The 15,128-nt window shown below is 33.7% G+C and overlaps 1 protein-coding gene across 1 annotated transcript in view; it reads left to right on the forward strand.

Moving 5' to 3' along the window:
• The window catches only part of LOC150075202 (uncharacterized), a 43,046-nt gene that overhangs the window by 22,204 nt on the left and 5,714 nt on the right, over positions 1-15,128 (forward strand). The window contains exons 2-6 of the mRNA XM_090388398.1: positions 140-220; positions 8,288-8,478; positions 9,614-9,965; positions 12,821-12,894; positions 13,748-13,863. Coding sequence (XP_090244524.1) covers positions 140-220; positions 8,288-8,478; positions 9,614-9,965; positions 12,821-12,894; positions 13,748-13,863 — 814 coding nt within the window. The remainder of the gene's footprint in view (positions 1-139; positions 221-8,287; positions 8,479-9,613; positions 9,966-12,820; positions 12,895-13,747; positions 13,864-15,128) is intronic.

Here is a 15,128-nt window from a genome sequence, read left to right on the forward strand (position 1 = left end):
AAAAAGTTGGTAAAAAGCAAAGAACAATTACTCCTAGTTTGATCTATCAATATTTTTACATTGAAAACGAGAGAGAGAGAGAGAGAAGAAATAAATATAAAATCTATATTTTTTGTTTAATCCTTTCTTATATTTATAGGAACGATGGATGTTAGGATCATCGTGGTTCTCCTTATTATCATATATGCACAAGGTCAACGTTTCCAACATAGACAAAAATGTATGTACAATTCATTTAATCCCCTTTTTAATTTTTCAAAGTATATATTTCATTATAGACTGTTTTTCAAACAAATGGCACTTTTAATAAATTCTGTAGTACAAATATCTCTTTGTACTACAGAATTTAGTACAAATCTAAACTTTTTTCTAAATGTCATAATAGAAAATCATTAAATTTATATACCTAATATTATGAAACAATGGCATAATAAAAGGGGAGGGAGAAATATCTATTTTACCCATTGCTACTAAAAATATATATTAATAGTAATCTTTAAAATTAATAGATTTCTTTAAAAATTTATTTAAAAGCAAAAATATAAATTTCGCAATTACTAAAGTACAATGTGTTAGATAAAGAGATCCAACGAATGAGATATACTGTGATGCCTGCGAACGCTGCATTTTGATTCACCATGAGCTGAACGCTAGAACTGGTTGTTCTATGAACCATGAGTCTGAAGTCTGATTCAGTTGCTGTACAGTCGATGTGGCATGATCATATAGTCTTCCAGAGAACGACGTACAGGATTTTTTTTTGTCATTCATATATGTATTATATATATAATATATACATGTGAGTTTATGACTGATCTTTACGCCAACTTTTGATTAATTAATTTATTTATTAGTTTCTTCGAAGGTAAAAATTAATTTTTACGGATTAAATATATATATTTAAATTTATGTAATTTCAGTATTTAAAAATTAAAATAAGAAATTTTCATTAAACACAAAATGAGCGAAAAACGCAAGCAGACAACATTAAATAGATTTCTTGATAAAAAACTGAAAACTGTGCATGAAAATGTACAAACATGTGGAAATGATAACGACATGACCTCTTCTTTTCCATCAAAATTTAAAGAAGAGAGAAACAGTGACACAGAATTAAAATTTAATTGGCCCCACATTTGGAATGCTGACATGTGAAATGAGAATGAAAAAGCATATCCTTGGCTTACATGCGATGCCGGAAAATTACGATGTTTGACTTGTGCTGCTTGACTTGAGTTTGGTAGTCATCTTATGGCAAAGATAGAAGTGCACAATTGACATTATTGCATAAGAAAATTTATGAACATTAAAAAAGTACTTCACAAATCTAGGCTGAATAAATCTTGCAAGCTGCAAATGAACAACATTTAGAAGCGCTGATTGATTAAATGAATGACTCCGAAATTTCTAGCACGTTTCTAGCAGGTTTTTAGAACTGCATATTATATTGCAAAACATGATCGACCATTTTCTGACCATTCTGAGTTGTTACAAATTCAAGAATTGAGTGGCGCTGTTATTGCTCACGGTTTGCGTTCAAGATTAAGTGCTACTAATATAAAAGCGCATGTTGCAAGGCAAATGAAATTAAAATTGAGCCAACAAATTGTGGACATACGTGGAAACTTATCAATTCTCATTGATGAGTCTACCACTCTTAAGCAAGGAGGTCTCTGATTATTTATTTAAAATGTGAAACCAATAAAATGAAAGATCCACATTAATAATAATAATAATGTGGATCTACTTGTTTCTTGATTTAATCGAATTGCCAGATCAAACAACTTTCAAAATAACAGTGTCTCTTAAAATGTCTTGAAAAATACGGATTTGACGACAATTATTTAAAACACTATTTAACTTCTTTTATAAGCGTTGGGGCAAGTGTTGGAGCGATGTTGGGCAGAAAATCTGGAGTTGGAAGTAAGTTATTAGAAAAATATCCAAATTTGATTATATGGTATTGTTTAAACCATCGGCTTGAGTTATAAGTTGGAGATGCAATATCAGAAGTTCATGGAATTAACCATTTTTAAATATTTATGGACAAGCTATACACTTTTACAGTCAATCTCCAAAAAACCAGAGAGAAATAGAAGCATGCACTACCAGCATCGGCGAAGAAATTAAAAGTATTGGACGGGTATTTAATGTAAGGTGGGTGGCCAGCTCCTTTAGGACCGTATCAGTAGTTTGGCAAAATTTAGCATCTTTATGCCATCATTTTGAAAATGCCAGTAAAGATAACAACCGAAACAAAACTGAACAATCCATGTTCAACGGATTATATAAACGAATTTCATCCAAACAGTTTGTTCTAAAAGTTTAGCCCTGGTGTATGATGAATTGTTTGAGCTATCGATTCTTTCAGAGTCATTGCAAAAAGAGATACGACAATAGTATATGCAGACAAATTGATTCTTCGTACAATTCGTTACTTGGAATTTTTAAAAGATCCTCAAAAAGGAAAAAAGTTGTTAGAAGCCTGAGATAATTGCATTTTTTCAATAGCAATTGAAAAAATGCAATTATTTTCAGTAACATTAACGGACAATAACAAAGTAACATTAATTCATAGAAATCAATTTCTAAACAGTATTATTAATAATATGAATCATAGGCTGAGTGTTAGTACAGATTCTACTGAATTTACTGAAGTAATTTCAACTTCAGACATTATAAAAGAGTTGCGAATTCTTGAACCAAGCGAATGGCCATCTGAAATTGATCTTTGATTTGGAGAAAATGAAATAGAATCTCTCTGTAAACGTTTTAATTTATCTTTCACAAAATGTTTGAATGCCTACAGGGATTATTTAGCTAATGGTCGTAGCGTGCCCACAGATTTGGAACATTGTAATATAAGTTACGCTGTAATATCTCAAAGTTTATTTACTTATTGCCAGGTAATAGAGATATTTATGTCCAATGTTGAACAGTTAAGATCTGAAATTGTTGGGGTATAAATAAGTCATTGGTTCTGACCAACGATTTTTTTTTTTTTTATTTGGGGGAGGAAGAGAAACGGGTTCAGTGATTTATTTTTGCTTGTTAGGCCTGTTCATCGCTGATTCAAGTAATCTGTAAACAACTCTTAAGAATGAACGATATAAACTGCTTTTTAATGAAGGTTTGAGGAACCACATGCAAACATAATGCGTAAAAAATAAAAAGGATGGGCAGGCATCTTAATAACTGCTGGTGTTTGTTAGACTAGTTAAGGTGACTTATATGAGTAGTAGATCCACTGTCCCGGAAAGAAAGGTAATTGGCCTGCTTTGGCCTTTCGCTAATGTCCTGTGAAAGGTGTTTGACCTACATGGGAGTGGTATCGTGGACAGAATCAGCGTCTCTCTCTCTCTCTCGCTCTTGAACGAGGATTTCTCTAAATAGGGTGTTGTGTCAGTGCCCTATATCTTGCGGGAAACTGTTATCGTGTACTGTAATTAAGGCATCTGGGAAAACCCTTGTGCTATCCGCTGAAGTTTAATTTAAAATTATTATTTGAAGTGTGCAATACATGATCAACTATGCGGGAATGAGTACGTTTATTAAAAAAAAAAAAAAAAAATTAGTAGGTAAGCATTCTTTGATCGGTTAAAAAATGAATCTGTCTCAAAATAATATATGCAATTACAGAAAATTAACCTTATCTTTAATGACACTCCTTATCAACGCATAATAATTCTTATAGGCTGCCCATTTGTTTGTAAACAAATAGGCAGCATATAAGAATGATTATAAGTTCTATGGGCAAACTATTTGTAAGCAAATAAGGCAGCTTCATTTTGCAATTTTACCGAATTTGAAATGTATTAAACCCTCAATTTTATGGATTAATAACGGGAAGGGGTTGTCCGTTATTGTCGAATGCCTATTTAACACAAAGTTTTTTCGAGACCATTTTTGGCCCTCATGATGGACAATTTAAACAGTTGCTCTGCATATGTATGTATTAGACATGCTGAAAATGAAATTAAACAATAAAAAAACAAGCTTTTATTTATCTTGACTTTGATACATACCACTTTGGTACATAGTCAGTAGGAAATAATTTATCATGACCGTATTCTCAATGCGTTCAAGCTAGCTTCTACCAGTTGAACTCACTTCAGCATTACGTACACCTATACCATTAAGCGATGCTGTACAAACCACTTATAAACGGCATCTTTGAGGTTAAATTACTGGTTGCTACTTTCACATGCTTCCTATTTCCAACTGTTGAAACTCTTCCATCAACGTTATACATCAGCGAAAACTACCTTAACCCTGCGATTTTGGCACTTCTCCTGTGAGGGTCCTCCCGCAAATGATGTATCGGAGCATTTCTTGGCGTGTCACTGTGTTTTTTTATTTATTTATTTATTTTTTTTTATTTGAAAGTAGTGCAATACCTATACAACTCGTTGTTAAGGCAAAGTTTTTTCTGTTGTGAACATAAAACTACAAAGCTTTGCAATTTTGTTTTTTTTTTTTCGTCATTCAGATATTACTTTCTTTTAAACTGTGTAGTTGTTTAATAAATGAGATACATGTATGTCATATTTTGGATATGTCATTTAGTGCAATATTAGTGCAACTCTTTGTGAAGGCAAAGTTTGTTTTGCTGTGCTTGTGGTTTTTCAAGCTTAGCCTTACTTTTTTGTAATATCTGATACAGTTTGTTTTTCATTCTATACCTACAAATGTGGAACGAGACACACTAGTCTAATTTCTAAGCAACATTCAGATGCCCATGCTGTCTCTATTCAGTTTTCTTAGGGCTTTGTTACAAACTGAAAGTAAGGTTGTAATGAAGAAAAGGAGCACAGAGTACTTAACGATATAACGAGCTTATCCATAAACAGATCGGCACGCTTTCTCGTGACTCATGAGTTCCGGGTTTCCTCTATATCATGAGCACCTCAGAAAACACTTTTTTTTTTTCGATATTAAATCGAGCATTCACTGTATTTTACGTATTTATCACCCACCTGAGAAGCATGTTTATTTTTTATTTTACTTTTTTTTTTGTGGTGACAGAATTTTAGAAAACTAAGTTTGTTAACTCTTCTTCGATGTCGACAACCTGTTGGCATACCAGCACTATTTTATGCTGCGCAAGGTTACGTTGTCATCACGAATTTAGCATTCAATAGTAGTGACATTATATTGTTGAGTAATTCTTTAAGTCGCGTTAATTTAGCAATACATTCATCTTAATTCATCTTGTTATTCGGTTTCCATTAATCCATTTTATTATTTATATTGCTTTAACTGATAGCATCATGGCTGCGGTAATTTTTATTTTTTTAATGAGCTAAAACCTGCATAAAATGATATAAATTTTGATATTCTCGCGAATCTTATATATTTAATTGTACAATATATCGATGTACTAGGGCTACCTAGAGCTTAACAGCATTAATAGTATGTTTTGAGTCTGTAATGTTTTCCAACTAAAATTATTGGTAGTATGCAGGTTCCTAAAGGTTAAGAACCGTTACTAGCAGGCTGGACTATTTATTGTTGGTACGTCATGCCATATGAGGCATAACTTAGTCGATAAGCTACGTCATGCTATGCCTGGCATAACAAATACTGTTCCATCATACTACGTGCCATCCATAGTTATTTTAGGATCAGGAAGGAGCGATAATTTTTAAATACCTGGTAACAATTTTACTTTTTCGATGTTTCTATCCCCATACACTCTCCTTAGTTTTTGCTTGTCTAATGATGTATCGATACCAGTACACTGTTTCTACAAATGTGCCAAATTTTCAAAATAATTGTATAAATTTCACGCTGAATGTTGCGAGACTGGACTATATAGTTGAATAGACTTTACTAAAATTAAATTAAAGTTAGACTCTTGATACCACTGAAAGTAAAGTACATTTTCTAGTACTAGGGTCGCCCTGCTCATAAAACAAAGCCTCCTGCCAAGTCAACATAAGAAACTCCATAGATAGTCTTGCTGATATTTTCACATCGTAAATCCAAAGGAACCTATTTCAGCAGAAAGCAAAATAAAGAACATTCGCAATCAATTTGGACTCCCCAAACTTCAACAGCTTTGTCTGGTTAGTCTTTTGTGGGAAAAGGATGAAAAAGGTGAATAAAATCTACAGGCAGCATGCAGCCTGTAGATTTTATTCTTGGTAAAATGTGTGCTTTCTTGTTTTTGAATTGTTTAATAATTTTAGATTAGTTGTAAATATGCAGAGTGTTTCAAAATAGCACGGAATAAATGTAAGAATATAAGATATTCTAAAGCTAAAAATAAAAAAAATGTTGCTATACACATATGCTTCTAAAGTCCTTATTTTCGAGATATTAATCATAAAAATAAACTAAAATAAACCTTCAAAAGGAAAACAGCTGTTCAAGGTGACCCAAATTTGGTCATTGCAGAATTCAGCAAAACAAATCCACAACGTCTTGCCATTGTCTTATCGTTTCAGGATATTCTTGGTAATTCAGCAGCTTCGAAAATGCGATTTCTCAGTTCGTCTTGTATGGGTAATACGCGTAGAATATAGTTGGAGGACATTACGTGGTTTATATCCATATGGTAAATAATATATATTATATTTAAACGACACTTATATAGGTGAAATTATTAACAAAATAGGTTTTATTAAAGTCATATGGAATACAAGTTCAATTTCTACACTAAATTATTAGCAAGTGAAGTTTCAGGATTCTTACCAAATCCCATCATCAGATCATAAATGCTACCCATAGCTTGTATTCCATATGAGTGTAATAAAACCTATTTTGTCAATAATTTCAAGTGGTATAATAGTGTCATTTATTATTATTATATATAGTATATAATTTATCGTATGAATACGCGTAGAATAAACCATGGTTTCATGTTATCCTCGCACAAAGGTACAGGACCGTTCCGACGAATCTTCAGATACTGTACTCGGTTAAAAAGTCAGAAACATCACTGGAAAAGCAGGCTGGTGCGCTGTTATGCATTAAACGCATTCTCGGCTGATTTTCAAGTGGTATGTCTTCCAATAGTTCTCGCAAATTGCTCCCATAAAATGTAGGTTTGACATTCCTGGAAGCTTTGCTGCTAAAAAATAAGGACCAATAAGCTTATTCTCAAGGACACCATACCAGAGAAAAAGGTATGTTGATGATGAGTTCTGACAATCGTATGTCGCTTTTCTTCGACTTAGGTGTGAGTGTTTCGAGAGTTCAGAATTCCATTTCTTGTAAAACATGATTCGTCTGTAATTAGAGCATGGCTGAGAAATTGAGGATGACCTGTACTTTGCAAAATGAGTCACTTAAAAATGCTTCTGCGTTTATTCATAAAGGTGTATGCATATTCGTTCTGTATATGTATGCGTACTGTGAATTGCTATTCGCGTAATGCCCTCCATATGCTTGCAGATGAAACATTTATGCGACCTCACAATCTTTTAGTATTTGTGGTAGGAAATACTTCTACGGATGCAGTATTTGCTTTTCATTTACAGTCATCGAAATTGCCCTCTTTTACCGTTTACTTAATGGTCTCGGCACACCTGTTTCTCTATAAGGAACAAATATTTTTCGATTAGTATGTGCTGTGCCACGCTGGTTATTCAACTGAGTAATTTAATACGATTCATGTAGGTATTGGTACATATATTTTTGTGTTGTGAAGCCCGTTTTACGCAGTCATATTTTGATGACATAAATTTGAATAAAAATGTTTTGCCGTTTTAAACGATTTTGCAATTTACGATTAATGTTTAAAATCTCAGAAATAAAGACTTTTAAGACATATATCTATAGGAATTGAATTTTTTTCTTATTGTTAGTGTAAAATATGCTCCTATATTTGTTTTCGTGAATTTTGAAACTCCCTGTACATGTTACACCTTTGAATGGCTACAGTAAGAGACAAACTGAATTGTTTAGTTTCGTACATATAACAGGCTTATACTGTTCAGTTCAGCAAAGTTATTTTTAAGATTTTACAATGACAATTTTAAAGCAATGTCAGTTTTTAAATTTTGATAATGTAAGGTACACAACAGTTAGGCTTAGCTGTGGACCGTGTATACTCTATGAAAACCATTACAACATGTGTTTTTAGCTATCTTTAATTATGAAACTCAAAGACAAATGCTAAAACACAAAAGACAAACAAACTAACATCAGGAATACGTCTTGTAAGTACCATATCCCTAAAATAAGTGAAATCACCTTTATTTTGAAAATTAGAACACAATTGAAATCATTTCTTGTTTCTTGTTATTACTACGATCCTTATATTTATCTATTTTTCCTCTAGTTAGCCAAATTGGTAAGGACCTAGCCTTGGCATTTAGAAATACTAATCATTGTCGTACTCCAGATGGATTTCTGGGGCAATGTGGTGACATTAGCAAATGTCCATATCTAATTTTTGATCTTATGAAACTTCGGCAGTCAGTTTGCTTTCGGAATCTTCTATTGCCAGGAATATGCTGTCCAGCCATAGAGGTATGTACTTGAGTGTTTTCAATAATATTAATTTTATATATATGTACTTCCACACATATTATATGTGTGACAGTACATATACAGTATATGAAATATAAAAAATTAATATAATTCATATAATTTTATATAGTTCATATATTTCATACATGAAATAACAGAAAACAACAGAAATTAAATATTTTTCCGTGGAGTGAAATTTTCTTAATAATTCAAATACTGTCCAGCATAATCCGGGGCATCGGGTCACTTTAACTATACTATACACCTCTATAACAGAAATATCGGTCCGTAAAATTTATAATTTTAACTTTTTCATTTTTAAGTTCTCTTAATTTGACGTGTGATATTTAAAAAATCGATCACACGTTGTACTGAATTTAACGATATATTACACGTATAAATAATGAATTATTACCGTTTATTTATTCTATCAGTCATAAAAAAATCCGCAAAATGCCTGTTTTATTTCAATTTTTATTAAACCCAGGAGAAAATAAGTAAAGGACATTACAAAAATGCTGACATGATATGTTGTGATGTATCAATTGTTATTTGTTTATTTTAATCACTTAAGATCCGTGAAAAATGCGTTTTACATTTCAATATTTACTAAAATCTAGGAGAAATAAGTATTAAAGAAAGTTTAGTGAACATAACCTTGTGAAATACGTGCAATAAAGTGAAAATAATTACTTTCATATATTTTTAGTTGATTTATTTACTAATTAATTGGTAAAACGTTATTTTTTATTAACTGGTTACTTTTATTAATCACAGAAAATGTAAAACATTCAATTAATTTAAGAAACAAAATCGAACGTGTCTGAAATGTGACGCAGTGCGTGCTTTGCCTGACTTGTTTACTCTCTCGGGAAGTAATTTTACATAACTTTTTGCTCTACGTTTTAAAACACAGTACAGTACTTTAATAATAAAATAACATATTGTATTTTATTTGTTTGTTATCGAGAAACGCTGCTCTACCTCATTAGAATAAACTTCATTTAGAACAAGTTTATTAAAAATACAGGCAGGTCATGCCTGTATTAGAAAAATACATTACGACTGGGTTATTGCTCATCTATTTTCTTGCATTTATGTGCTGTATTTGTGATATTGTCTGCTCTCTTTACAGACTACTACGACGACTACCACGACCCCGAGGCCTGCTACCAAACCATTTCAAGAAAATGCAAGCGAACTGAATCAAAAGATAGGTTTGGTGTCTAAGTCGACCACAACTAAAAAGCCAACAACTACTACCTCCACCACTACAACCACCACCACTACTGTTGCAACTACCACTACTACTAAAACGACGACAACACCAACAACAAAGGCTGTCACCATAGCAACAACGAAAGGAAAAGTTATAACTACAACTGAAATTCCTTTATCTTTGCCATCATCCTCGACTGGTAAAGCATCTTCAGCGTCATCAACACCAGTTGCGTCCACGGCAAACTTAACCCATATCGAACCAGAGTGTAAGTATTGGAACAAGTGAAAAAAATCTAAGGTTTCAATCCAATTGATAAGCGGAGGAAGGGTTTTTGATTCGCTACTGAGTTAGTTGATATCTAAAAAAGGTGTAAAGGGAAAATACCGGTATTTTAATTCTATATAAATAAATAAATAAAATTTATTTTCCACTCCTGGAAAATAAATTGGTCGATGACCAGACTAAACAAAACACTTTTTTTTCCCTTTATTTTATTTAATTTTTTGTATTATTATAAAATAATAACTAGTGTTTATAAATTGCTTGTTTTTTTTTGCTGGTTGCGTCTTCTTTTTAAGATTTTTAAATATTATAAATTTAGAACAAGTTTATTAAAAATCTGGAATTCTGCCAAGTTTTGATGACAAAAATTTAAATTACTATGTGCGTATTGTATTACAAAAATACTAAACTTATAATCATAGCTAACTGTTAACACACACTTGCCAAAACACATTCAAAAATTATCTTTTAATGCAGGCGAGTTTTCGAAAATATTTTTATTAATAAATTAAAGATATGAGTAATTATTATTGATCAGTTGATTCCCGGCATTCTGCCAAGCTGGTTGTTTACTAGACTAAAGCAACATACACTCAGTGGCCAGTTTATTAGGTACATCTACTGTGATCAAGGGCGAAGAAGATCGAGAACTTGCCCCAGGCACAATATTCAAGTGCATAACAGTTCATACAAAAGATAAAGCCAGAGACAACCTATAATTTTGGAAGGGGAAAGCATATTTAATATTTTTCATTGGGAGAAAAAATATCCCTCAGAACAGTCTCAAAGCCATTGACTCCATAGTGGGTGGAACAGATGGCTCCTGGAACCAGAGGACTACCCGTGTCTTATAATATGGCGCATTATACTGCTGGAAGTAACTGTTACCAGATGGATAAATTGTTAACATGAAGGAGCGCATCTGCTGTGGCAGTCACACGCTGTTTTACAGTTAGCAGGAAACCTAACAAATTTTTGTGCCACGAAAATACACTCCACTACCACACGAAAACACTTCCCATCGTGCCGGGTGTCAATCGGCAGATTGACACCTGTGCACGATGGGTACGTTGATTCATACTGTTGTCATTATATCCTTCTGTCGTCAGCATGGGACGAAGGGAACCAGGAGACCTTTTTTCACTCAAATGTCTACTGTGAACGTTTCCGTTCAAAATGTACCCATAGCTGCTCGGTTTTAGTCAACAAGAGTGGAACCCAGTTGGTTGCTGTACTCCATCAGTGTCTGGCACATTTTGTCCTTCCTTCATACATCACTGTTATAGTTTGTTGTCTTTTGTCCGATTGTGGCTGTTTGTTAAGGCCCATTCACACAAGGACAACAAGTGTCAACATTTATGTTGACCTATGTCAAAAGAAGTTTCCATAAATATGAAACATGTAACAACAAGAGAAAACATTGTGTCCACATACGAGAAACATGTTGTTGGCACAAAGCGTACAGCAACTAGTTGCTCCATGTTTCTCAGAAGTGCCCACAGAGGGGCAACAAAGATTTGTGGATCTGCTAGTTAGTTGATATTTGGACAGTGCATTTAGGGAACATGTGCGCAGAAGAAGTAATAATAGCTACTGAGGCCTTCGGTGTTATTATGAATGCGACGAAAGGAAGAAGCGGAACTGCTGGGTATGACCTTCCTTAAAAATACGGATTCTTCAAGGAGTGATGCAGTCATGACCAATTTAATACTTGACGATCAATTAACAGTTGGTTGCCACTTGGAAATAAATTCCGTTCTGGCTCCAGATTTTTACAACTGATGATGCTTCTTTCGCTCTCTATAAAATTATCAACATAAATTATAGACTTTACACTTGATTTCCGATATGCCATTCTCTACAGCCACAGAAATATCATCCCAAGCGTCATGAATAGAATTCCTGCACTTATGTTTGGGGTGTTTAGCGTCCCATAAACCCTCTACCTGTCTGAATAACTCCAAGCATAATGATTTTATCGTTTGTCCAAAAATCCATAGTCAAATTGATAAACACATTACTAGACTACCTACTCGTATTACAACACAAGAATGAATCAATGTTTGTCAATCAAATGGAAAATAAACAAAAGGCAACTGTCAACAAGACGCGACTAGTGGTAATCGTCCACACTAGAGAAACATCCGGTGACAATTCCCACATGTCGCTATTTGCTGCCATTTTTCTTTGAAGTTACTGCTCAAGATGGAAACATGCAACAAGAAGGAACATTCGGCACTAGCAACTGAAACATTTAGAAACACCTAGCAATATAAGTCAGCTAGTAGCAACTTTGTGTTAGAAACCTGTTGCAAAGTCAAATGTTGACACTTGTTGCCTCTGTGTTTTAAACTGCACGATTCATCCTCTGTCTCTCCGGCCACAGCAGTGTTAAATGTTGGATGTTTTGTGGTTGTCGGATCATTCTTAGTACACCCTAGACGCTGTTGTGGGTAATACTGACGCCAACTATCATGCCGCAGACAAAATCATTTAGTGGTTTTGGCTGTTGTCCTATTTTTGCTGAATTCCTCTCGTCACTGCACACTGTCCCTTGGTACCTTACGACCTGCTTTATAAGGCCGTCTATGGACACGTGACAACGTCTCGAACGGAGTGGTCTGTTCTTTGGATGATGGGGCATATATACCTAATAAACCGACCAGCCAGTGCATGTAGTAAATTGATCTCCACTCCTAGATGTCATACCCCTGCATTACGAAATTTTTAGATTTTGATTATGTTAAATAAACATTTGAAACTTCGACAATAAATGTATTGCATAACCCTATTAGAATTCATATAACGTCTTTCTTATCTAACGATTTTTATTTACAGCTTGTGGAATTGGAGGCAGGGAATCTAGAATTGTAGGTGGGCATGACTCCAGTCCCGGACAATGGCCATGGATGGTAAAAAAAATATTACATGGATTCTTTCGTTTTTACATTAATTACGTTTTATGCATTATACAATATAAATTATACATTATTATACAAAAAATACGTTATAAATATAATTTTTTTTAAATGTAATACATTTTACTTAAAATTTTTTTTAGAAATATCCGATGGGTAAAAATCAGCGTCAGCAACAACGGATTGTTGCTGAATTTGTATAGTGAATGTGATTTAGTTATAATCAGAACATCGAGAGAATAGTGGCACCCATTCAAAATGGACGAATCCATTTAAAACTAATTATTATAATGAGAAAATTTGGTTTAGACCAATAATTAAAATTAGATCAGGGCAGACGCTAGATAGGGTGTTTCGAAGCAGTTTATATAAAATTTAGCAAAAGGTTTTGCTTGCTATAAAATCTTCCAGCTTAAATTATTCAAATGCAACTTGTCGTTTTACAAACAACTACGGTCATCTTAGAAATCTTGGTTGGATGCACATGACTCGCCACGCAACTCAAATAGGTCAGGATCTAATGGATCTATCGTCTTTAATAGTGACATTATTTAGGAGCACGTGCAATGCTTGTGTGAGTCTTGTGACCCGATCTAAAGACAGGCCTTCACTGCATCATGCTGAAAAATTACAACATAAACATGTCCACCTTTCTAGGACGTCTCATTATTAAGCTTTAGTTATAGGCCTGCCTCTCATTGTAGTAACTTTGTAAGTCAAGTACAGTAATTAGCGATGATTTCAAAATATGAAACATTATTTACGTTTCTTTTAACGAAATTTTATGATCTTTTGTCATTCATATCTACATTTAATTTCGCTATATATTTAGTACATTGTTTTACAGGCTGCCATATTTTTAGATACCTATCGTGGAAGAGAATACTGGTGTGGGGGAGCTCTAGTCAACAAAGTGTATATACTAACTGCAGCCCACTGCCTTTCAGACCCAAGGGGGAGGAGGTAGGTGCTTAATTATTATAATATCTTAAAAACGAATGAAACACATTATGGATGACTCCAGAACTTATTTGAACTTCCAAAGAATTTATAAAAATGTATAAGCAGTTTACAGCGTACCATTATCTTCTCTATAATTCCCAAATGTGGCATAAAAACCACTCTTTTGCAACGTTTTTAAACATAAAGTTTTCTTTTAAGTAATTTGGTTTAGATTTATTCACTGCGTTAAGGCAGAGAATGAATTAAGGGTTCACTAGAAGAGCTCTACTAGTGAACCCTTTCCTTTAGAGGTAGAGAACCTGTATGGAATGGCCAGGCAGATCCCCCAGACTTCAGTCCAATGGAGCATGTCTGGGGCGCTCTAGGTAGAAAGGGTGACGATCACAGACCGTTACCAGTAACATCAATGAGCGTGCATCAGCTCTTACGTCAGCCCGTCCATCAGAAAAATATTTTAGATTCTCTCATATCTAATTTACCTTTCGCGGATGTTATCTACAGTTTCATTGAGCTTGTTACATTTTCATTTTATTTTATTCCTTTGTTAAAGCCACATTTACCTATTTTATATGTTATTATTATCACTTAATTTATGTAAATTCCTCTAGGTTGGCTGTACAGAGGTATTACCCTTACTTTATCGAATGGCAATAAATGATTATATTCCGATTCTTGTATAATTTATTTACTTTTAAAAATGGTGCAATATGTGCAGTTAGAATACTTTTAAACTAGTGATAAAGGCGAATTTCTTCCTGTTGTAAGCCTGGGGCACTCTAAATTAAATTTTCTGTTTATACTCCGGCACGACAACCAAGTCAATAGAGTTTACAATAAATCGTCAATACAAATATTTATCGTATTTAATAGTCACGGGCTGGAACCCCGGTCCACTCAAGGAGCGCGTACTATGCATTCTCGCTCCTGACCACTGGGCTACATCAGGCCTAGGTAGAAAGCATTAAGCCCTTAAATCCTTGGACCAAAAAAAAACTCAAGAAAAGACTCGAAAGTCCTCCTGAATTTCATGATTTTGAAGTTTTAATTTATCAACATATTGGATTCGCTTGGTGTAAAATAAAAATACAGGTTGTCTTTCAAAAAAATGCATATACAATTCATGCAAAATATTTTAGGGGTCCTAAAGTACCCCTAGAGAACGCATCGCTCCACATTATAAGTCCTGGCAAATTCAAAACGCTGCGAATGAATTTTAATGAATGAGCTTTATGAGTGAATCTTATTAAACTAAGAGACTATCTGCG

Source organism: Mastigoproctus giganteus, chromosome 14 (assembly GCF_048544385.1).
Source record: "Mastigoproctus giganteus isolate SK-2022 chromosome 14, ASM4854438v1, whole genome shotgun sequence".
Taxonomy (NCBI): domain Eukaryota; kingdom Metazoa; phylum Arthropoda; class Arachnida; order Uropygi; family Thelyphonidae; genus Mastigoproctus; species Mastigoproctus giganteus.